The 24225-nt window shown below is 37.7% G+C and overlaps 2 protein-coding genes across 8 annotated transcripts; one reads left to right on the top strand and one right to left on the bottom strand.

Annotated features, from left to right (window-relative positions):
- Positions 1 to 1920: 1920 nt before the first annotated feature.
- LOC116265891 (uncharacterized) lies at positions 1921 to 13536 on the bottom strand. Of its 7 annotated transcripts, none has more exons than XM_050080718.1 (13): positions 13316 to 13535; positions 12708 to 13108; positions 10707 to 10880; positions 10554 to 10607; positions 8742 to 8783; positions 7027 to 7143; positions 6228 to 6373; positions 5985 to 6132; positions 5241 to 5324; positions 3691 to 3806; positions 3450 to 3508; positions 2355 to 2445; positions 1921 to 2285 (listed from the first exon to the last, which is right to left on the bottom strand). In XM_050080718.1, the coding sequence occupies exons 3-13, from the start codon at positions 10792 to 10794 to the stop codon at positions 2055 to 2057; spliced, it is 1176 nt and encodes a 391-aa protein (XP_049936675.1). In that variant the 5' UTR covers positions 10795 to 10880; positions 12708 to 13108; positions 13316 to 13535; the 3' UTR covers positions 1921 to 2054. The 7 variants fall into 7 exon arrangements, with proteins under 7 accessions (XP_049936675.1, XP_031502737.1, XP_031502736.1 ...); XM_031646877.2 differs by having other exon boundaries at positions 10707 to 10859; XM_031646876.2 differs by having other exon boundaries at positions 10707 to 10854.
- Positions 13537 to 14335: 799 nt separating this feature from the next.
- LOC116265894 (vacuolar protein sorting-associated protein 24 homolog 1) lies at positions 14336 to 19423 on the top strand. Its single transcript, XM_031646886.2, has 6 exons — positions 14336 to 14708; positions 14802 to 14878; positions 14964 to 15066; positions 17479 to 17600; positions 18873 to 19067; positions 19161 to 19423. The coding sequence occupies exons 1-6, from the start codon at positions 14597 to 14599 to the stop codon at positions 19239 to 19241; spliced, it is 690 nt and encodes a 229-aa protein (XP_031502746.1). The 5' UTR covers positions 14336 to 14596; the 3' UTR covers positions 19242 to 19423.
- Positions 19424 to 24225: the final 4802 nt, after the last annotated feature.

The following is a 24225-nucleotide window of genomic DNA, read 5'->3' as shown; positions in this document are numbered from 1 at the left end:
CTGGTTACCATCATAACAGTAGGCATACTTCTCATTTCATTTTAGAGGCTGTTTGGTCGCAGTAGGAAAAGTGCTGAAATGGGGAAAGCTTTTCCAAAGGAATACGGAACGGCCAATGCCGTTTTCAAAATCTCGACAAGCATACGAAACGCTTTCCTGGGCAAATTTTCCCAAAGGCCCGTATTGTTGTTTTGCTTTGATACAGTATCATCACATCCGGAACACAAATATGAAGGTAAAAGATCCGGAAATGGAACGCCAGATTCAAGGGTTTTGTTGTCACCTTTAGCAATCAAATAAACATTCAACTTGAATCTACAAATCTAAATCTGGTTCATCATATTAAAAAGAGATGCAAAAATATGAATTCAGATCCAAGCAAATCTCTGAACATTTATCCAAACTGCACTGACCCATTTGATTGCTCTGAATAGGGGTTGCGGGAGGGGAACAACCAGTCCCGTAAATTATATTTCATACTTCTCAACCCAATACCAACATTCCTCAATGTCATCAGTATATAACAAGACACCTAGGAGTAGAGGACATGCCCATTGCATGCCATCCGCCCCATCCGATTATGCCACCCAACATTTATGGGTAAACGGGGTTTCCCACCACCCGGTAGCAATTTTTTAAGGTACATGTTCTGCTTTCGATGCTTTAAGGTGCGGTCATGCTATGCTTCAGGTTGCATGTCGTCGATGGCCTTTTATCAACTCGACCTATTATTTGAAGAAAGAGAGAGGAAGAGGATATGCTTATGTTGATGTTTAATCGATGTCGGCGCCTAAAGGCCTCCGATATTGTGGTAATGGAGCTTTTGGCATCTCCTTATCAATTGAAAGGGCATACGGCCATTTTTCTATTTCTACTTTTAACATTAAAAAAAAAAAGTTTTCAGCTGTAGTCCACCACCGTCCCACGCTGAATGTGCAAGGGTTGGGTCCACAGGGTCGCATAAAACCAGCCGTTTTACCGAAAGGAAGTCTCCACCATCTCAAAAAAATCTGCCGACCCTATAACTTCCACCGATCAATATATATACCTAACCTTTATCAGGGACATGGGACCCTCCCCGACGTGGAGAGATTTTATCCTATCAGGAATCATAAGCCAAAATCTTGGAAACGTTATCCAAACAGGGACCAAGTAAGTCCCTCCGAAAAATCAACGCGAGAGAACGCCTGGCTCAGAGATGGTCGTGAAGGGCGGATCTTGGTGCTCCCAGAAGGTTTGGTGCACCGGAAAAACACTGTTTTTTTTAACAAAAACGTATAAAACAGGATAAATGAGTCAACCATTTAAAACTTAAAAAAATACCAACTTTTTGGAAAAAATGGCAGAACGAAAAAAATGCAAAAAAATACATTTTTTCACTTTTTACCCTATTAAACATTTTTCATGTTTTTCAATACCAAACACTTGTTTTTATCTTTTAATTTTTATTTGTTGCTTACTTGGTTAGTTTTTGACGTTTGTATTATTAGTTTCTCACTTAATTTTTTTTTATGTTTTGTGATTTTTAATTTAAAAAAAAAACTTACCACCATTTTTCTTTTTCTTTTTTTTTCCCCAAAATAATCGTATTACTACACCAGTAGCAGATGTAGCTCCAAGTATGATTCTCCTCCTGCAGGACATATTTTTCATATTTCTAACATTAATATAAACAAGTATCAGAAATCACCAGGTCCTTCCGAATCCGAAGACGCCAATTGCATCACAACGTACGCAAGTGACTGAAACATAAGCCGAACGAATGTAACTGTCCGACATCACCATACTCGAATGAAGGTCCTGTCATCTCTTCCCATGTACCAATGCGTTCATCATTAGCACTAGTTTTCCTCATGAACAGTCGCACATTATCCATATTTCACCAATACAGGATGAAGCAAGAAGGAGAATAAGAGGAGCTTGACAATTGTAAACTATTTGATTAAATTAATTGCTTAAGAGAGATCACCAGAAATTTACTGAATAGACAATCATACAGGAGAACGACACAATTTCGCCTGAACCATACAAGCACTAAGTTACCATGCATTCCTTTAACAAAACTCAGCAATTTCAAAAACTCTGGCAGTTGTATCCAGTGAAACTGAGACAAGATATTGCCCATCGGCTGAGACTCCCAAAGACTGGATTGAATCAGAATGCCCAGAAAAGGTTCTCAAGCAATTCCCAGATAGGCTGTCCCAAACCCTAACTTTCCCATCTACACAGCCAGTAGCAACGTACTGGGATGATGACCCTAGCCACAACAGGCAAGTCACTCCCTCCTGCCAAGACAGATAATATTAAGTGAAAACTGTGCGATGCCCAAGAGCTTTGACATAATTGTGAAATACCTCATGATCACAGGTACAACGTGCCAACGAATGTTGCATATCCCAAATAATAAGCTTTTGGTCCATGCTTCCAGATGCCGCCCAGCGGAAACTACAAGAAGGAAGCATGATTGCAAGGAAACTCAAAAAACCATAAATAACATGGGCACTATTTATCATCCCTCAGAGAAATTTAATGAACGACATGCTTGCACTTCTCCAATGGAAGTACCTCCACAGCCTGGAGCATTCCAAGTATCATTTTGCTTCAAATGTTTGAAGCAAATAAACAATTGGCTCAAAATAGATTTTATGCAGACGCTAGCCCTTGCCAAAATTATCTACACTCAGAAAAGAGAAATAGCAAAAAATGCACAAGGATGCATGTTTACTTCGAAAGATCTAAGCAAGTTCACTATATTCTCTTTCAACCATGGTTGCCGATCTTCTCATTCAATAAGAAGATTACTCATAATTTTTTTTCTCTTCAAGAGGTGGACTTTTCTTGGGAAAAACTTAGGAAAATATCAAAGTTCTAAGACTGAAAATAATCTGCAATGAATGCAAGTCATGAAATAGTAAATTTTCTAATGTTTTTCTTGTAAAACTATAAAGAAGCATGTAGGAAAGGTTTCTAAAACATAAAGCCAACAAAAAATAAAACAATTTTGCTGACATTGTTGCCCAGCATTATGATGATATCTTGATAATTTCAAAATATTGGTGACATTGATGGCCATGCTTACAATATGTAATGAAGAAATACAGCCAGGAAGCCGATAGTGTAATGGCTTAACTTCACACAATTTATTCACTGAAAGGGACCATATCTTCCTAAACCTACATATTTGACATAATAAAATAGGGGTTTCAGTTGAAAGTTATTCCGTTGCAGCACAATATCTATCTATCTACACATCGGAGAATGTCTTCTTTCAAGGGAACACATCTGTCTAAAACCTACACATGAACATAATAGAATAAGGTCCAGTTATATACTAACTCAATGTAATGTCCAAGATTGTCCCGATCAAGGACACTGAGAATAAAATACTCTTGACTAACGGGAAAAAAATTCATGCAGATTCGAGAAAAGCTAAATACATCAAAACGTACCCCTGTGAAAGTCCAATGCATTCGATAGAACCCGTGTGAGAAACAAGAGAACTGATGACCTGTTCCAAGAAAATAAGATAAGTTGGTTACCTATTAAAGCTACAGATTTGATTTGAAAAACACTTGTTTCAGACATGTCATACAACCTGAAGTCCACATATTGAAATACTTGGTGCATAGACAAGAAATTATGGGATGAGATTGATGCATGCTTTCACAAGAGTTCCACAGGGAAACAAACCTTGCCAGTAACAATATTAACCAAATGAACAGACCCATCCTTTGAACCAGTTACTGCAACAGCGGAGTCTGAGCTAATCTTCAAGCATGTCAATCCCTCTGTATGATATGGATGACCTACAAGGAAGTGGGTTCATGGCACCTTAGTAGTCTTGTCGAAGAAAAGAAAGTTTTAACAGCTTAAGAGCTTTATTTACCAAAATATATAATTTGTAAAGCATGCAAGCACTATTTTGTTAAAAATCACAAGGGAAAAAGAGCATTAGATGCTCTGTGTGCCAGTACTTACAACTGACTGCGATGCATATGAGGAGCCTAAAAAAATCAGCACATACTTTGTAGCGGCAAATAGGGTTTTACATTCACTATGTTGCAACAACCTATGACATTATGCACTTATTTTATGTGTTGTTTAGCAGTGCAGCCCATATTTTTTTGCACTGAATGTATATCATTAGTTTGCATGTCAGTGGTTGTGATTAGATTACTGTTCCGAAGGAGATTGCAACAACAACAAGTCATATCTCAATTTGACAAAGTCAAAGCACTGAATACAGAAGAATCCTAGAATACCATCTCCTTTCATATCAGAACCTTGAACTCCAGTCCACATTTCTTCAAAGTGAGGTTCCTCCATTCAGATCGCACAAGTCTAATGAGGAGGTTCTGCAACATCAAGAGTTATAGGGGGACTCCCCAGTTGTTGGAAGCTTATTACCATCTCGGACAATGTACATGCCGCAGGGAGCTCCTCACTCCAGAAGAGCAGAAAGAGGACACCACTATCACATGGTGTACAACCTAATGAAACAGGGCATGATAGTGTTGAAGCAAGCTCAGTTAGTAGTCAGCTTCAATATTTACAAATTAAAATCATATTATAAGGATGTCTTGCAAATACCAACATATTGCCCTCTTTTGGCTTCACAATGAAAGCATAATGTGATGTTTTTTATCAAAGAAACACAATTTTTGATATTGCTAAAATGCAATACATATTTGTACACATTTCACATTTCTAAATCACTTTTCCTCCCCTTCAGGAAGACTTTCACAAAGTTGTGAGCTTGATAAGCTTCCAAAATATTATTGAAATCAATAAAGGAAATAAGAAGCATCATGAAGACCCTGCATTTTACACACAAGAAAAGGTGTAGCCAAGTCTAATAAGTTTGTTAGATGAGTCATTTTTAGACCACAAGTTCCAGTACATTCCACAGCACAAAGTTCGTTTACCGGTCCAGCAATTTATAGCTGACAAACCAAAATCTACATCATAGATCCACTGGACCACTAGTTAGAAGCTCCCCAGGCAAGCTGACAAAAACAAAAAATAAAAAAAATTGAAGTCTACAGTCAGTTAAAGAAACAGCAATGCACACACATCAATGTTGTCACTGTAAGCAGTCACCACAGAAATCAGTCATCCACAACATTCACAAAGCGTGCTTTTTGAATAAAAAGTTGACTGCTTCCGTCATAGACATAAAGACATCCTGTGAACGATGAGTAAGAAAAGACTACAATGGCCAAGTTTGACGTAAAATATACCTCTAACCACATGGACTGTTTCACCAGACTTTGGATTCCATATCCTCAATGATGCATCATCAGAGCCCGTGCAAATGGTTTTACCTTCAGCAGAAGTCAGCTTCAGTTATATATGCCATGGAAAAACTAAGGCCATGTCTGCAAGTGAAAACAATACTTGGTAATACCTATTATAGAAAATATCTTGATATTCGTGCCATTTTAGAGTCAGCTCATAATGCTATCAAGGCATAACGAGATTCTAAAAAAGGTTTGATAAAAGGTGTGAACACTGGTAAGTAGTGACAGCATGACATTAAAGCAAGAAACTCTTTGGCCAATGATCATTTTTGTGTGTAGTACTGGCTGTTTTTTGTGGCCCTTTAGACTTCTTCTAATTGTTTCTTAAACTATGAGGAAAAAAAACTATAAATTCTTTCCTCCATTGGTTTTCTTGTTTTCCAGATGAACAATAAAGGAATTTTCATGTGTGAAGGAAAAAAGCTATAATAAAGAATTATAGCAACTCATAAATAATCCTGACAATCAATATGCATTCTATATGACAATGATCAAATCAGATGTACAATAGACAAAATCAAAAGCACAAGTCATAGCACCAAGTCAATGAACAAAATGAAAAAATATCAATGATAAAATCAAGTGCAACATAAGCACCAATCTTCTCCTGAACACAACTTAAAGGACAACAGCCATAAAACATACAAAGACAGAGGACAAAAGACACAATTATCTACGTTATACCATCAGGTGTAAATTCCCCACAGGTAACAGAATCACCATGACCAGTGAATACATTGAGACAAACATTTTTATCAGCGTTCCACATCCAAGCAGTGCAGTCATCAGAGCCTGCCAAGATTATGTGTCCCTTTGGGTGCCACTGGATCCACTGACCAATATACCAAACACTTAATCAGTCATACTAACAAAAGCATCTTTAACAATATTTTTTTTTCCTTTCAATAGGCTTCTTAGAAGATTCACCTCGATGCTTCCACCAGGACCACTAAGAGCACACTTCAGGGCCCCAGAAGCTGCATCCCAGATTTGAACAGTCCCATCAAAGCTTCCAGAAGCAATCAACTGACCATCAGCACTGAAAGACAAAGAAGAAACTGAATCTTTGTGTCCTGCAAAATGAACAAAAATTTTAAACAAGCCTAATTTGTAATCAAACACAATAATGAGTACAACTGCTGCAAGGTCCATAATATGTTACTTAAGGTACTAAAATGAAAAAAATTGCAAAAGAAGTTCATGAACTCACATGTAATCTGTACAAGGTTCGGGAAGGTCATCAAAGCAAAAAAAAAAAAAAATCTTAAACCATAATCAACAATATCCATGATACTTTTTGAATATCATAATACTTTTATGTTTCTCATAGTAGTTTTCAGTCAAAGCTAAAAATCACTGCTTTTACAACACAATAGAGAACTGTTTTAAGAAGATATTTCTGTGATTCCTTGCATTCTCTCCATGCATTCAAGCACTACTTAGTAATTAAGAAGGCAGAGAATAAATCTTTAATAATAACAAAAACAACAATTATTATTATTGTTCTATTATTATTATTATTATCTATAATCAAAACAATTCTGTGAAACATTATGATGCTAAAGCTTGAGGACCCTATTAAGAAATCAAAGTTAAGAAGTTCTATGGGGAAATAGCCAGAATATTTAAACAAAGATGTACACATCATACAATTTCTATCAATGGACATATAACTCATGCTTCAATACAAGAATACAAAACAATAGCCTAGAAAAAGTACAGACACCTGCAAGTTCCAAACATTCCAGCTGACCAATCTTCCAAACAAATCCCTTGTCATCTCCACCTCCAGTCACCACTAATAGAGGATCAAGTGGGCTGCATGCAAGAGAATACAGTTCACCTGTCAAAATCCAAAAAGTAGTCGCATGAGAACACTATTAACAGCTATTACATCAAACCATCAAAACTCATACCTCAAATAAGCTCATTATCACATCAAAAAAAATAATGAATTGCTCAAATTTTTATCAAGGAAAAAAAAAAATACAGGTATAACCCTGAAATAAAAAGAGATTCGCATTCACTGGCAACATCATTCATGCCACCTCGTACACAGAGATAGAAACATGTCCATAAAGTCAGATATAAACCACAGTATTTCCCCAAGATGGATTTCCAACCAGAATGAAGTAGTGCAAATGAGTGTTTGAACTGCCCTTAACTTTAACGTTTATATGCATAAGTCACTAATTAGCATCCCAAGCAGCAGAAGGAAACAAGACATCTGCTATGTTCCCAAACAGAAAAAACAACAAAATTGGTCATAAGGATGCATTTGATGATTTTGATCTAAGCTAGTGTACATGTTATATTCATGAATCACATCGACAAGCTTTTAAATAATGGAAAAAAAAAATTGAACTTTAGAGTAAAACAGGAAAAACTTGTTTTCTTATACAAAATAAAAAATAACAGTTGTGCTCAACAATTGAAAGAGGACATGAATGGTGAAGGTTTTTCATCCTTGAAAATTTTATTAATACTTGCGTTTTTTAAGCAAGGATGCATTTCCTGGCCTTGTTTTATAGTTATACATGTAAAGAGATTCTGTATTCTATTGAAGTTGAAAGACACCAGGATCCAGTACATATCTCCCATTCATTTTGAAATCATACACATTATTTGGTGAATTTTCAAGTGAACAGGATGATGGGGCTGGTGGCATTTGGAAGGTTAACAGACATTGAAGACATTTAGCTGATATTGCAATTTAGTGAGCAAGAGAAAGATAGAGCCACACACATGCACAACATTTGGGAACCCCTTTTTCTGGTCCCACATCAATGGCATCAGTGGCCCTATAGGAAAATGTCCCTCCTTCAAAACGCGCAGATCACAAAAGCTCATTTAGTGCCAATCTGTAAAGCATCCTGTAACAATGTATACCATCCATTCTGGTATTCTATATTCCATAATGTTCATATTATATGTTAAATACACCATAAACACAGATGGTTGCACTCAATGTAGTGGTAAAATGCAAACATAGCCAATTTTCTGATAGTGGTAAAGAGCACTTAACATTCTCCATGATTGACTAAAAAAGCTAGATGAGTTTATTTCCTTCAAGCTGATGTGGTAATTAACCACTTCACAATCTAAGAAAGATCTAAAAAGCTCCGATCAAGTTAACAAGACCATTAAAAAAGCACCTGAAGTTATGATAACTCTTTCAAAGATGCACCTCAAATTTTCAAAAGATAACTAGCTGAGCAGAGCTGGCAACAAGAGTTCCATCAAGTGATATCAGCCTCACTTAAGAGATTATACTTAAAATTTTTGAGTTGAACGAGATAATCTATGAAGGAACAGATCAACAGATGGCCAGTGCCAACAAGGTGCCTCTCTTTAGCTTGTTAAATTGGAGCCAGGGCATGCTTCCTTGCACAAGCATTTGCATGATGGTTCCCCAAATAAGTAAATAAAAAATAAACTCACCAGAATGACCAACGAATACATGAAGAGAGTCATCAGCTTCATCTATCCCAAAAGAATACAATAGAACCAACCAGTTAGTAAAATCATGACTTCCAACTATTCTGCATGATAAGGCAATTAATAATATAGATTCTAAAGAGCTATATACATAATCTAACAGTCACTTCTCATAAGAAATTTGGCTTGAAATGACTCATACTTTCAGGAACACAAGAAAATCCACTCTGTATTTGGAAATCCAAAGAGCATGTGATAGTCAATGTCACCCAGACTCACCTAGGAAAACACAGCAGCCCTGGACATGGTTAACACCGTGTCAGTTCCGGCCCTTAAACCCTGTCTCCTATGGTCCAAAACTGGGCTCTGGTCAACTTTGACCAAGTCCATCTCCATCCATATTAAGGTCATACTTATACTAACTTAATTGAAGAACTCTCTCTCCCTCTCTCTCTGTAACCAGGTCTGTGTTCCTTTTTCCTGCTTCGGTGCTGCTTTTTTTTTTAATACTGTGACTGATTGCACCTGATTACTGACTGATAGTGATTGTGTGTCATTGTACCTATCTGTGCCTGTGTGACTGGGCATTATAACTGTATGCTGTATGTGACTGAATACTGTGTTTACTTAACTATGTGGCAGTGTATGCCTGTGTTTGACTTTAGGTTAACTAATTTGTGTTACTTAACCATGTGGCTGTGAGACTGCATGGACCTGCTGTCCTGCATGTGGGTGTTTATGTGTTTATTTAATTGAGGAACATCAATTTTTTGTTTTATACTTATTCATTTTATGCATTTGTGTTATTCGTGTATATATATGTATTATGTAAACACACAAACACGCCCAAATTTTTAAAAGTTGGTCCACACCTATGTGAAATAGCTGATAGTATAGTAGATAACAATGATGAAACATGAGAACACATTGACAAGAGTTCAGACCAATCTACACCCACAACTGGGCAGAAGAGTGCAGTAACTTGTAAATTTGAACAAATATACTGAACCTGGCCAAAGTCTAGATCCCTTCAACTACTGTTGGAAGATGAAATAGGAGAAAAAAAAGTATATAAACCTAGGTTGATAATTACATCTCCAGCAAAAAAAATCTCAGCAACCATGTTCCATGTTAAATGCTTGAATAGAACTCATTACTACAACATCAATCGTGGATAATGTGGAGAGATTTTCTTTACCTTACCTTGACAGTTTGATGAATAGATACACCATAAGGTAAAATAAAAAGAGAACTGAAAATATTTCCTTGAGACTCCACAAGGATGACAATGGGGACTCAATAAAAAAAAAGGAAATAAAGTTGAATAGAAGGGTAAAATGAGCTTGGTAAATACTGCATTAATTTCAACTTTCAACTTTCAACTGGCAACATTGCCATAATATGCTTTTTAGTTAACAAAACTCATGAATGTGAAGTTGTGAACGCCAAAAGCATAAAGAGAAGAAGAAAAGTCAAAAGTGGTTCCAACATAATTTAACCATTAAACTATTATTCCTTTCTAGCACCTATATCCAATGCAATGGCCTGGAAAACAAAGTTCACGAGAACACTTGTATAATAACATGAACTCCAAAAGGGATTCCACCATTTATATGCTACTCACTGAATGAAGAATTTCTAACTACCAGCTTCTGGAAAAGCACCTTAATATATCAAAAAATAAAAGATGACCAAAAGTGCTGGTTGACAATCAGCAAAACTGCAACCAACAGACACAAGAGAAAGAAGTAGGAGCATTAACACTGAATTTCTTGTCAATAATTAGCCAATGGCAAGCACCTGTAGAAAGCATACCTATGTTACTTCCTTCAGCATCGGAGTCCACCCCATCATTGGCATCAGGAAGATCTAGTGACACACGTGTAAAAATGAACAAGAAGCAACAGGAAGCTGACAGAGGGGAATACACTTGTTGGCAATGAATCTGGGAATTCTATGAAAGCCTACCTTCATCATCAAGTGTTTCTGCATGTATAATGTCATCCTCATTGATAAAGACATCTCCATCTTCTTCATTATCCCTAGCTGGGTTCATCTCTTTCTATACTCAATGCTCTTGCTGAAGCAATGCTCTTAATAATTCAACTGTCACCCCCTGCTCTAGGGAGTGAGGAGAAAGCTCTAATTATGTCACATATTTCAAAATCTAATGGTCGTTAGGATAAAATTTCAATTCAAAACTGAAAATATGTGCTGGAAATTGAAATGTAATGGCTACTTTATACATGATATGTATAGCCTAATCAATAAAGATCTACCTATTACACAAGGAACTCAGAGGCTTAAATATAAATTAATGCTTAGCCACCTTCATTGAAAATTCTATCTTGCTCAACTAACAAAGAGAAACACACAGGTAGTGAGTCCTATTGAGTCAGTGAGCATAATATTGTAAAACCATTACAGTCAAGAGCAAACACATGATACCACCAAATCAATAGATATCACTACATAAACAAGCATCCCAGCATATCCTTTTAGAGTTGTTCTAGACTCAAAACTTAATTGTCTGCCATTGGACTTCAGCTTTCTTATATCAATCTTTTCTTTAAGAGTTCGCTCTATGGCCTCAAGAGAGACTCACTCTCCACTTGAGGTTTCACTCTTGAAGGACTCGCTCCTTCGTGGATCTTACGATCAATGACCATCTTATTTTTAATTCAACTCTCCATAAGTAACAATGTATGAGAGTTAAGATTACTCGTTTCTCACCCCTGGCGGGCCATGTCCCTTATGGGCTATCAAAGTGGTCAACGCCCTTAGGCAGCCCTCGCAGCCAGCCGCAATAGAGACTTGCTGAAAAGTTTTACTAGTATTTGATAAATTTGTCTTCTCATTATAAATGCTTGCCTTCAAATATATCAACTTATATTAACAAAGTTCTGTCTCAATTCCCAAATACCTGATCTTTTAACAAGTCAAACTCTACAATATGAGATAGTCTGTTGTTTTTAATCATAATGCTACCCTGCTTGTAAACTTAATTTAATTATTTCATCAACAACTCGATCATACATTATGTAATGAAATAATCATAAAAGATGATTTAAGCAACTTCAATAGCTATAAACATCAAAACTTAAATCTGTCTAGCATATAACTTAACAAATCACAGTTAAGCAAGAGGTCAATCATGTTCCATCTGCTATATTTATCTATTTTCATGATCCATCCATCAAATAATTAAATAACTCATAAAAAACATAAAAATTCAGTTGTGCTAATAATCAATTGCATGCACGTCCTTGAGTGTGGTTTCACGAGTCAGCCCACCTAAAGGAAATTAAATAATATAATTAGAAGCTCAACATTGTTGACCCAATGCCTAACTATCGTTAGGTTTCAGCCCTCTTACAGTCCAGCCCTAACGACAGCTGGACTCAATCCATTACTATGCAAGCATGTCCATCTTTTACAATTGGATGCTAACCCTAATTAAGATCCAAGAATGGACTCTTAAGACGATAACGTTGACCCCCTTAATGTATGCTGAATCAAACTTCTCCTTCATGCTCATCTAGTTCAACTTCTCATTTCTAAAATAATACACATATGAATCTCAGATAAAACCTCAAAAATTCCCGACCTGCATGTGACTAGAAAAGCCCTCCAAGGGATGACCGTATGCACCACAGCCTCCTTGCTAGCCCAAGAAGGATGTTTTCCCCTTAACTATATTGAAAATCAATCCTTCTAAGCTCAGGTCATTATATTTTTCCCTGTCCAAGCAAACCCTTATCTGAATTTAGGAAAACTCCCTAAAATATTCTAACCGTAAGATTCATTCAGCCCTCTTTAGTCAAGAATTATCATTTCTATCAATGATTCCATACCAAAACTGATAAAACTATGATTCTGTATCATAAATTAACAAGGCAGGGATTCAAACTTCTAATCTAAGAAGGAATTTTAAAGTTGAAGGAGAAAAAAAAATTCGGATGAACTTACCTCCACTACCGTCCCTCTCCTTCTATTCTATCTCTACTCTATCTCTCAATCCCTCGTCTGCTCTTTTCCTCCCTCGTCTCTTCCCTTCACCTTCACATCTCTCTCTCTCTCCCTCTCTCTCTCCTGTCCTTCCGCTTTCTCCCGCTCCCGCACTCTCCCGGTTTTAGTTTGAAAAGAAGAGGTGGTCGGCAAGATAGAACCCTCCTTTCTTCAAATTCGTCCCATACTAAAAGCAAAATTTTCAAGAACGCCCCATGGTTTAACATTTTTCCCAAACAACCCTTTTAAAGATTACGCGGGCGTAGCAACAACAATCAAAAGCACCAGACCGTCACCACTGGCAGAAATGTCACAGAATTAAAGGAGCCCCCAACCCGAAGGAGATCGTCCATTATTGCTCACTGCGATTGTGTCCAAAAGAAAACCCAAAGCTGTCACCGGTTAAAGACTCAATCGTCATTCAACGACGAAACACAGAGAATGATGGGAATAGAAGATTGGAAAGGAAAATTACAAATACGAAAAAGCAATGGAGAGACAAGAAAACGACGCCAGATCACAGGCATGAAATGAAGTTGCAGAGCCAAGGGAAAGCAAATAGTGCAAACCTGTGAGCGAAAGTAGCCCTCACAGTTAGCGGAGGACGAGCAGGTGGGGGCCTTCGAGAGAGCGATAGACAGCGCGTAGAAGGTGGATTCGTCAGAAAGAGAGAGAGAGAGAGGAAGAGAAAGCGCGGGCGCGGGGGAAAGAACGGAAGGCGCGGGCGCGGGGGAAAGAAGGGAAAGGCGCGCGCGTGGGAAGTCGGGGGCGGGGGAGATGAGAGAGAGGGTTTTAAAATCGGACGGTCCTCGACAGAGGAGAGCAGCCGAGGGAAGCGACGCCCGTATATATATATATATGTATTCGATCGATAGGTACCAAAGCGATTAAAACTTAAAGAGCAATGGGTGTGTACTAGACCGTGAGGGATAAAAACCAGGCCATTTAAATTTATATTAAAAATATTTTCAACAAAAAATTAACTTGTATATAAACATTAATTTAATATAAATCAAACTTGAGTTCAAGTCATTTTTGTAAAAAAATTGACCTTGTTCGTTCTTACTATTAAAAAGGCCTTATTTAAGTAAGAAAACTATTAACTTAATATATGTTTCTCATCAAATCCCTTTCAAGAAATAAGTTGGTTTTTGTTACTTACTCTCAACTTATATATATTTATATATACTAACTATCAAATCCAACGTGGCTCAATTGATTCAGAGCTTGACTTGGCTGAGTTTGGTGTGGGGATGTGTCAATACAGCCGATCTGGATCGGAGAATGATTAAAAATAATGAATATCCTATTTAAAAATGACATCCGATCATATTCTTATTCAGTTTTTTATTCATATTTAGTTTTAAATAAATATGTTTATACGTAACATCGATCCATTTTCAAAGTCTAGCATACTTTTTCCATAATGGGATTTAAATTCGGATTTCGATGCAAGATCAAGATGGAATTTAGATGGTGAATTTGGATTCATATTCGAACATGGTATTAGATTTTTCGAATCAAAATATCCGATAAATGGAAGAAAACCCTTGAATCGTGTGACGGGAATTTCATTCCATTTCCGAAGCAAGGTTTTGCGGAGGTTAGTATGGGAAAAGAGTCTTCGGCAGCGGTCACCTTCCACTTTCCACCCAATTGGAAAAGGAGATTCCCGCTAAACCTTCCCTCCTCGATCATCCGACGGAGACCGAACGTTCTGACGATCGAAAAAGCGGTTCCTCTCGCCCTCATCTCCAACAAATCCACTGTCCGCTCCTGTTCTTTCTTATCATCACGCGCGGAGAAGAAAGGAAGAAAAAGGAGGAGGAAGGAAAGTAGGAGAACGAGCAATGGAGGCCGTGAAGGCTCTATTGAAGCCGAAGGCAAACCCTCAGCAACAACTCAGGGATTGGCAGAGGCGCCTCCGTCAAGAATGCAGAAACATGGAACGCCAAATACGAGGCAAATTCTGAAAACCCTAATGCCCTGATCATCCGATCGTGATTTGCCCCCTGTTTGTTCGTTTCTGAGATTGAGGGTTTCGTTTCTGCGCAGATATACAGAGGGAGGAAAAGAGCGTCCAGAAGGCCATCAAAGAGGCGGTGAAAAGGAACGATATGGTCTCTGCGAAGGTAATTCTTTGGTTTTGCGACTCTTTTTATATTTTATGCCTTTTATGGGATCCATTTCCTGGTGTAATGGTTTGTGATTTAGTAGGCGCTTGCTAAGGAGATTGTTAGATCGAGGCAGGCTGTTAGTCGACTGCACGAGAACAAGGCACAGTTGAATTCGATATCGATGCATCTTGGCGAGATTGTAGGTATAGTTTCTTCGACCTTGATTTCCGTTCTTCATCCCCCCAAAATCGCCATTTTTCCCCTTTTTGATTTTCGGGGTGCTATTACGAATCTCCTTGATGCTTTTAGCACTAAATTATGCGAATTATGTCCAACTATCTTAGTTGTACTGGTTATTCTTTTATCGAATCTGAAAGAAGGCTATTGTGCTCGCAATTTGACCGCCAGAAGGCCGGAACAATATTATTATGTTTATTTACGCAAGACGCTGTCGGATAAACTTGATGCCGTAACTTATGTTCTTGTCCAATGGATTCACCAGATTTCGTGTGGCATTTGTTATATTATTCTGGCATTCTCTTGTGGAAAACGAAGTGGAAACCCACTAGTTGCTTGCCATGAAATCGATTAAAAGGATCATATAAGCAGGTGTTACACTTGGAAGGTTCTTAATTTATGTGAACAAGCATAGAGGCTTTAACAACATGCATTTTCTTGTTTCCAAGACTATATGTAATATTTTGGCATATCTTATTTTTCTGTAGCTTTCTTTTCCCCGGGCCATAACCTGTTGTGCAGTGTGACTCATATCCCTTTCAAGCACCGGAATCTTCAAATATTGAAATGTCAAGACTATAGTTCTGGTCTCTGCCTAATTCACAGAAACCAACACAGGGTTGGCGTGGACATGCTTTATGGTTTTGACTTTCATTTGTTAGTTCAGATCTGCATCTTTTACTAGTTTTATGGTCAAGAAAAATGTTGTGAAATCTGTTTTTATGAAGTCAGAGATGGCAACATAAAATTTGTTTAAACCATAAACGGAAGGACAATTATAGTTGTAAATAACTTATCATATGCAGTGTTCTATTGCTGGAGGGGCCCTTAACCTAAGTTTGTTCTTGATATTATAAAAGCCACTGCAGCAGCACCATTGTAATGATTTTAATCCTGCGGTTCTGCCTTGTCCAGGTTAATTTCTCCTAGGTAACCATGACTAAACTTTAGCTTAAGCATCCCCTTTACAGCCGTACTTTAAATATAAATGATTGTTAGCCCATGCATATCTATAACAATTTTGCTTTTATTGAAGTTCAAGTAGGTGAGCACAAGACATACCTCTTGGATGAACTTTGTTTCACAGAGATCTTTGACCTAATTCATTAGAGATTGATTAGGGGTTTAGAAATTGGTGGATGACCAACTAATCTTGGACAATGAATCTGTGTTGGCCTACTGCCATGGGCTTACCTCCTTGATTGCCTTTAGAAGAATAACATTCTAAAGGTGACCATAATAGGCAGGACAAAGCACTAGTTTGAGTAGATTTTCTTTCAAGTAAGTAGACAGTTGCACTTTTACTGTGTCACTTGACATAGAGTATTAGACATTCAGTCATGTCAGCAACTGCAATAGTTTAGTATGCAATCTGTCATATGTTGCTGCTGATTCATTGTAAATTCCAATACGACATGGTATGGACCTACTTCCTAGCCTTTTTTGAATGGATACTGTACAAGGAAAAAATGTCGCATGTGTCATCATCTTCTATCTTTCAGATATCAACTTGATGCCACATCTCTGTTCACTGTTTTATGTTGTCATTCTGTTCCATTCTCTTTGTTAGTAAGGGTAGTCATATAACAGTGGGCCATCAATCACCAATTGATCAATGTATTTTCCCTTGTCATTGACAAAAACTGCAGGTCTTTTGGATCTATTACCACTTGCTTTTTTGGCTGACAATGGAAACTTTATTGAATTCTTTCCAAATTCATAAAAATGTAACATTTTTTTAATGGAAACTTTATTGAATTCTTTCCAAATTCATAAAAATATAACATTTTTTTGTAAATAATTGAGATTCAAAATATAGAAAGTGCTAGTTCATCTATGGTGCTACAACATATATTTTCCTAGTATTGGATTGGTTTGCTGTTCTGATACTGAACACAATCATATTGTTGTTCTTCTACAACCGCTTCTTCTAGAAGAGGATCTTGGACAGACTTGTTGATCGTCATCTAAAACCTGTTTAGTGGAAATTGTCTGTCCTATACTAATGTCTCCATTTGATGTTTCTAATCCCAGGTTTGGTGTGATGAAGTCTGATCATTGGGATTCTAGTTGGTTCATTGATATTTTTGTTGAGGCCTTACTGGTCTTCCACTATCTTTTGATATAACAACCTGCAAAATTTTTCCCGAGGTCATGCTGGTTTCCTTTGCAGCTTGAGTTGTAGAAAGCCCATTAATAGTATTATTCATGTTCTGATTTTTTTTTTTTTTAATTTTCTGGGAGATTGGAGAATAGTTTATTGGACCCATTTGCTTAATTTGTGCTTGAGGGTATTGTGTATAAGTTTTTGAGAGAATATTTTTATTCATGTTCCTAGTATTGGACCTTATGCTTGTGTATATCTTTAAATTGTTCAGCTACTGCTCGTACTGTTGGACACCTGTCAAAGAGTGCAGAAGTGATGAAACTTGTCAATGGGCTCATGAAAGCACCAGAGGTGGCTGCTACTATGCAGGAATTCACCAAAGAAATGACGAAGGTCAAGTATACTTATTACTAAATCCTCTGTGATACTTTAAGCATGTAAATGAAAAATTTGACACCATGATCTGGGGCTTTGCCACTTGTTCTCCTTCTTGATCCTTCATCACTTTGCTTTTCATTGTCACCCAGCTGCAATTACAATTTTGTCATTAAAAAAGGAACTGAAGGTAGATTGTGTTACCATTATCTTCATCTAGGGTGTGTATGAATGGGGGAGGAAAAGGTCTGAGACAGACTGTATATCTCATTCGCACTCTCCCCATCAAGCACCATGGAGGGTGTCTCATGACCGTTCCTCTCTGTTTTTAAGTGGTTCCTTTCCAAAATTTTAGTCACACCTCAGTGGGTGAGAAGGTCGTAAGATGAGGAATGACAGTAACTGAGGCGGAAACTTTTCCCTGGGGCACTAATAGATAGTAACCAAACTTAAGCCTTTCAAAAAAGGTTAACCCTTCAAATACATAATAAAATATTGTGGGGAACCAAAGTGTAATAAACCAATTTAGGTGGGTCTATGTGGGTAACTGCCCACACTAGCCCACAATGGCTGCACTACTGGTGCATGGGCACTCCTCTGCCTTTCGAAGATGCCCCTAACGAACAAAAGGAACAATAGGTAAGAATGGACTGACCATGAAAGACATGATAACGTAGTTGAATTGTTCTAGCATTCAAGGATTAACCGTGCTCAAGCTCTTTATTCATCAACCTATCTGGCAGCAGTTGATGTTGCTTATACAAGACTACGTGATTTTTTGAGATCAGCTTAAGGTTATATAATATTTATTGCTGAAGACTCATATCCAGAAATTTGAAGACCATCTTTAACTGGACTTGGCTTCTTCTTCCCTGCTTGTGTGCTGATCTGAGTAAACCGAGAAAAGTAAAAGGAAAATGTGCTCTAGATTCCGAGAATAAGCATTTCCAAAACCACTGCTGCAAGCTCCAGTGACAAAAGCAAGTTAATTATGTTGTCTGATTTCATGGCAAATAATCATGTTAAAATGTGTAATGGATGGTGTAGTAGATGTAGGCTACCTTGTCATTGCAAATGGGCCATGGCTTTACACTCCTTTTCTGTTTTTGCTCGGTTTGGCAGGTTTCATTAAATTGTGAAAGTGTGTTCTTGTAATAGCTCAAGCTTGTTCCTAGAAGACAAGTTCGTAATTATGGTCAACTCAGAAATACAGCAGTTAGAAGAGCCGATCAGTGCAATGTGTTTTGATGTTCATCACTCATTTGGAACTAAATGCTCTCTTTTCTGTAGGCTGGGGTAATGGAAGAAATGGTCAATGATGCTGTTGACACTGCATTAGATTCAGAAGACATAGAAGAGGAGATTGAAGAAGAGGTTGATAAAGTGCTAACTCAACTCGCTGGCGAGACTGCTGCACAGTTACCAGATGCTGTGAGAAGAGAAAAAGTAAAGGAACCTGCCCGGAAACAAAGAGTGCAAGGACAGGTATTGCTAAGCACTTGCACTGATTAGTTTATTTTTATTCTTTTCCTTCCATATTCTTGAAAATTCTGCTCACGTGTTCACCACTCTTTTCAGCCTGAAGCTGTAGCTGAGGGTGTTGACGATGATGAAGACATGGAAGCAATAAGGGCTCGCCTTGCTAATGTGAGGTCATAGTTACTAGCATCTCGATAATCCACCTATTTAAGTTCTCTTTCATGTTTTATAGTGTGATAATGTGCTAACATAATGTGAAATTGACACGGCATGTAACTTGGAACACTGAGGTTTGCCCTGGTTTGTCATCTACGATATGTAATATTCACTACGGCCTGCCCATGTGCTTTCATTCTCTCTTATCTACGTTACAGAAACTGTTACCATATCGATTCTCCTTTTGCATCCTGTGTTATGCTACATCTGTTACTTTCGAAGTTGGTTGGATCTCATGAGATCCAATTGATAGAAGACCTTTTACCGATAAGGTGGGGAACTAAGGTCTTTACTTGAAGTTCAGGCAAGTGAACACCAGCAGTGGAACTATGGTCTTCTGGCTGCACCTCTCATCTATCTGACTTCATTGCATAACACAACCGAATGTTTTCTGGATCCTGGCCAGTAGTACTACTGTCTACCTTGTAATAATTTCCGCACCTCCTTTGGCCGAAACCGTCTCCCTACAGAATTAAACTTCGGTCGATTCCACATTCCCACTTTAATGATTAGTGTTGCAATTGCATTCAGAACATGCGTCTACAATTGGAAACTGGACTGCTTTTTTGCTTCTTTTTTTTAAAAAAAAAGGAATTTAATCATGCGGATGTGTTTTGCGTGAGTGAGTCTTAAGAACTCCGTTATATTAAATCAGGTCCGCATGTTTCTGTCTGGGCTCAATAGTTTGCTTGTTCACACCCTACACAGCTGTTAAGGCTCGTTGAATAAGATTTTGAGAATCTACCTGTCAAGTGGTAGATCTTGGTTCATCTCCTAACCCGTTCACCATTCTTATTGCGAAGTACAGGGTTGAAAATGTCGTTCTTATGGCTGTTCACACATATAGTCCGTTCATACGTATTCCAACCCCGTAAGTGTCCAATGTCATGATGCTAACGAACTTTTGTAAAATAGTCTCTACCTTTTAGGGTATTACAAGATCATCACTTTGTCAATTAGCCACTGTCATTTTGTTAACAAGGGTCATTGTGGTTCACAATCTGTTACCATTAAATTAAACATTAAAAGCAGGTAAGTTAACAGACTAACAGTAATACTTTCGTTTGTAAATTTTAAGGAGGTATTCAAAAGTTCGCCCAAAAATTTGGTGAGAATAAATGTTAGAAGCACAACTGCCTTTTCTCATGAATAATAAGGAACTTTTATATATTTTTGGGCAAAAAGTAGTTGTTACTTCAGTATTGATTACCATTTTACCCTCTAAAAATATACCTGAGTTTATTAGCACAATTAGGGTTTTCTTGGACAACTTTATGAAATAAAAGAAACACGCAATAATTTGGATACTAACAGTTTGAATAATTTGGATATAATAGATCATACTAATATTATAATATATAGTGAAAGGGGCTAATACAAACTACGATTAGTTAACTTGAAATTTGTCTCTGTTAAAGGCATTTTAGTCCTTTTTGTGCCATTAACCACAGCTCAAGTCAGTAATATAAGGTTAAACACCAAAAGTTTCTTTTTTTTTTTGTTAAAAGGAATAGGTATGGTTTCAACAATCTGAAAAAGTTAGGTATGTCTATTATTTATCATTAATTCTTTAAGTGTGTTTACTGAAAATTTCTCCATATTATAATAATAGGCAAGCTGGGGAGGTCGGCCCCTACCAAGTCAAAGGTAAGAAATCCCTTCATTTTAGTTATGTTGGTTGCAAACTTGCAATAGCTTAATTTGCGTAGGTCAAGTTTCAATAATCAAATAAAGGGTCAGTTTGTCGCAACTAAAAAAAAAAGATTCCTTTTACAAAATAAGTTCTAAAAGAAACATTAGCTGTTTAAGTTATTCCACTTAGGGCCATCAATTCAAGTAGCTTCCTAAAAGTTTGAAAGCGTAGGGATAATGTAGATTTTCAGCAATATGAAATTCTTTTTGCACATCAATCTTTCTAATGTATGTTGAACTTCTGAGTTTCATATCGTATTCTTTCAAAGAAAAATGATACGCTTTTTTTATCTTTAAATGTTAGAAAATTAACTATCACCGACTCTCCAAGTCCTCTAAAGATTCTATCTACAAATCTGCTTTCTGTCTAAACAAACAACATATTATCACATGTGGGAGGTCAGAATATATATAAAAAGACAATTGAAGATGAATTAACAAGATAGACCATCAACTCCTTCCATAAGCAGAATAAGCTTCCCTTCCCCATGTACACCACCTGAGCAATTGAACAATCAATTAGAGGGCCTTTGATTCCACCAGATCTTAGACACAAGGGTTCGATTTAATATGGAGCTCACCACAAATCAACTTACGAATTTAAGAATTTTGGATTGAACACCCCATTATGCCTCAAATTTTGAACGTAGTCTGACTTGATTCTTGTGGACATTAAGATTTAAAGTTTTCAGATTCATGATCTCAGTACTCTTGCAACTCACAACCGAAGATCTGAAATTCATATTAAAAAACGAAGAATACAAAATCTTTAGGATGTAAGATCTTGAGGTAATACATCACCTCGTTTCTATGCTTTAAGATCATCTGACACCTCTTTATCATCTCTCTCTCTCACACACGCACACACAGGGCGATGTCAAGGAGTTGCTTCCATGCGACTGAGGAATGGAAAATGTAGCATAATCACTACGTGTCTGACAAAGAAAATAGAACCTAATTAAAGGGTTTGGGACTGTGTTTAGCTTTTTCATCTGAATCGTGATTCCTTCCTAACTCAATCAAACTCCGACTAAAATCTAAACACATGTAGGGAGTGGATCTTGAACTAGCCAGCAGTCATTTTCAGGAAATTGTTCATCAGTGTTCATATGAAACTAAATGCTTACGGAATGAACATGGGCAGCGGTCGGCCTCAATTTCAGTTACGTCAATCCGCTAAACTAAAGTAACATGCAGAATACATTACTTGAGGAAGTTAAACTCATTGAGGGAACTTTTCCCTGCCAAACTTCTTGCTTTTGTTTTATTCCTCAACTTGTCTCGCATTTTTTCTTGTTATTTATGTGGATTTGCTTCATGTCGTTCTCTTTCTTGAGGATAAGCTCCACCTGAAAGGAACATCATTCATTATTCATTGCCATCTTTAGATTGAACACCATTCCTGCAACAACTGAAGGGATGTTTAGATCCTCAGACCACTTTGGGATCCTAATCTTCCAAATCAGAGAAAGATAAGCCAACGTGTAACAGATATGTTCATAATCCATATTTGCATTTCAAATTCTCTACGTTTTGTGAAAAGATATCCTCACAAGATCAGCATCTTCTGCATATTGAGAGTAGATGACAACGATGTACTCAAATGAAACTTATCTTCGTTATGTGGTAGCCACAAGCTAGAAAAAGAGTCGGAATCTATAGGACTGATAGGGATGTAAACCGGTCAGGTCAAAGTGGGTCAATTCAAGGCACTACCAAGTCTTACATGGTTAGGTTGCCCATGATCGGGCAAAAGATCCTGATGCGAGCAGCTGAAACCAAATCCGGATCCAACAAGTTTTAAATAGGACATCTCTTTCAGATGCAAATTAAACTCAAACATTGAGTCTCAATTCCATTAACTACTAGAGTTGATTCAGAGTCAAACTAAACTAATTCACAAATTTGCTTAACCAACTTGGGTCTAAAGCTTACATATAGCCTTAAGGGGTGTAACATAGCTGGTCGAAACGAGGTGCTTGTTGGCGGCACATCTCTACTTTGATTCGCATGGGTGCTACTCACCTGGGCCATTAAATGTGGCAGTACTCTGTCGAGTTGAAAGTGGTCCACTCACCCAAGCCCTGATGCAGCACTGGACCCTAGAAGTAACAGGAAGGAGTTTTAGGGGTAGCTTTCGGGCCTCTTTTTCGGGCAGTGGGTTGCTAACCTCTTACTCACATGAAAAACATTCATATACATCTGTATCACATAGCACCAGTCCCTCCGTGCAAAAATGTATTTTATTCTCGACCTGTTTTCTTGGAAAAATTATTGCAGCAGATCACTGTTACATTGAAACAGATACATATTCTTGTCTGTAAAGTGAAGATGAAGATGAAGAACGTGTTTCTTTTGTACACGGTACAAGATGTTAACCGGATATAATGCATGGAGGGGCCAGGAGATGTTGGCCTATTGCGTAGTACATGCAAAGAGCGATTAAATAAAGACCTTTTCGATTTTATGGGACCAAGTGCAGATCTGCTAGTTTGAACTCATGCCAACGGACAGTGCAACCGCAGAGACGTATGGTCGATAATAATTAACAGATTGCAGCAGAACAGATATGGTTGGACGAACAACCCAAAGTGCATGAGTGGATATGGTTCACGAATGAACGCCATTTTTCATTCCCAGGTACCGTGATGAGAACAAATTGTTCTTTGGGTTCTTCTGTCTACTGTTTGATGCTTAGTTCCAACCACTAAATACCCTCTGATTTGGCTCAGTTCCAACCACTAAACACCCTTGATTTGGCTCAGTTCCAACCACTAAACACCCTTGATTTGGCTCACTGGCTGGGGCTAGTAGCTGGTAGGTAGCAGATCTTTAGTTCAAGTGGCATGGGTGCCACCGAAGAAGCATGCGACTCCTTCATTCATGCTCTGCTTGGCTCGGGGATATAGCTCAGTTGGTAGAGCTCGACTCTGCAATTCGGTCTTTTGAGTTGGATGTTTAATTGTCCATTCGGTAATGATAATATCTTGTACCTGAACTTGTACGTGAACTGGTAGCTCACTTTTTCTATGTAACGAAGAAGAAGAAAGAAATATGCTACTGCAAAGATAGGCTATGATGTTCTTGGCTAGGAGTACTGTAACTTGGGATTAGAGGAGTAGCCTCGAGGTTTTATGCGGCCGCTAGGCAAGCAACAAAGTCTCTGAATCGAGGCAGTTTGTTAGAAAGCAAGAGAATGCAAGGAAAAACTACCAAATACCATCTGAGAGACCTCAAAGGTTTACCAACCAGAAGC

The sequence above is a fragment of the Nymphaea colorata genome, chromosome 12 (genome assembly GCF_008831285.2).
Source record: "Nymphaea colorata isolate Beijing-Zhang1983 chromosome 12, ASM883128v2, whole genome shotgun sequence".
Classification (NCBI taxonomy): domain Eukaryota; kingdom Viridiplantae; phylum Streptophyta; class Magnoliopsida; order Nymphaeales; family Nymphaeaceae; genus Nymphaea; species Nymphaea colorata.
This window is presented reverse-complemented; position numbering and strand designations above follow the sequence as displayed.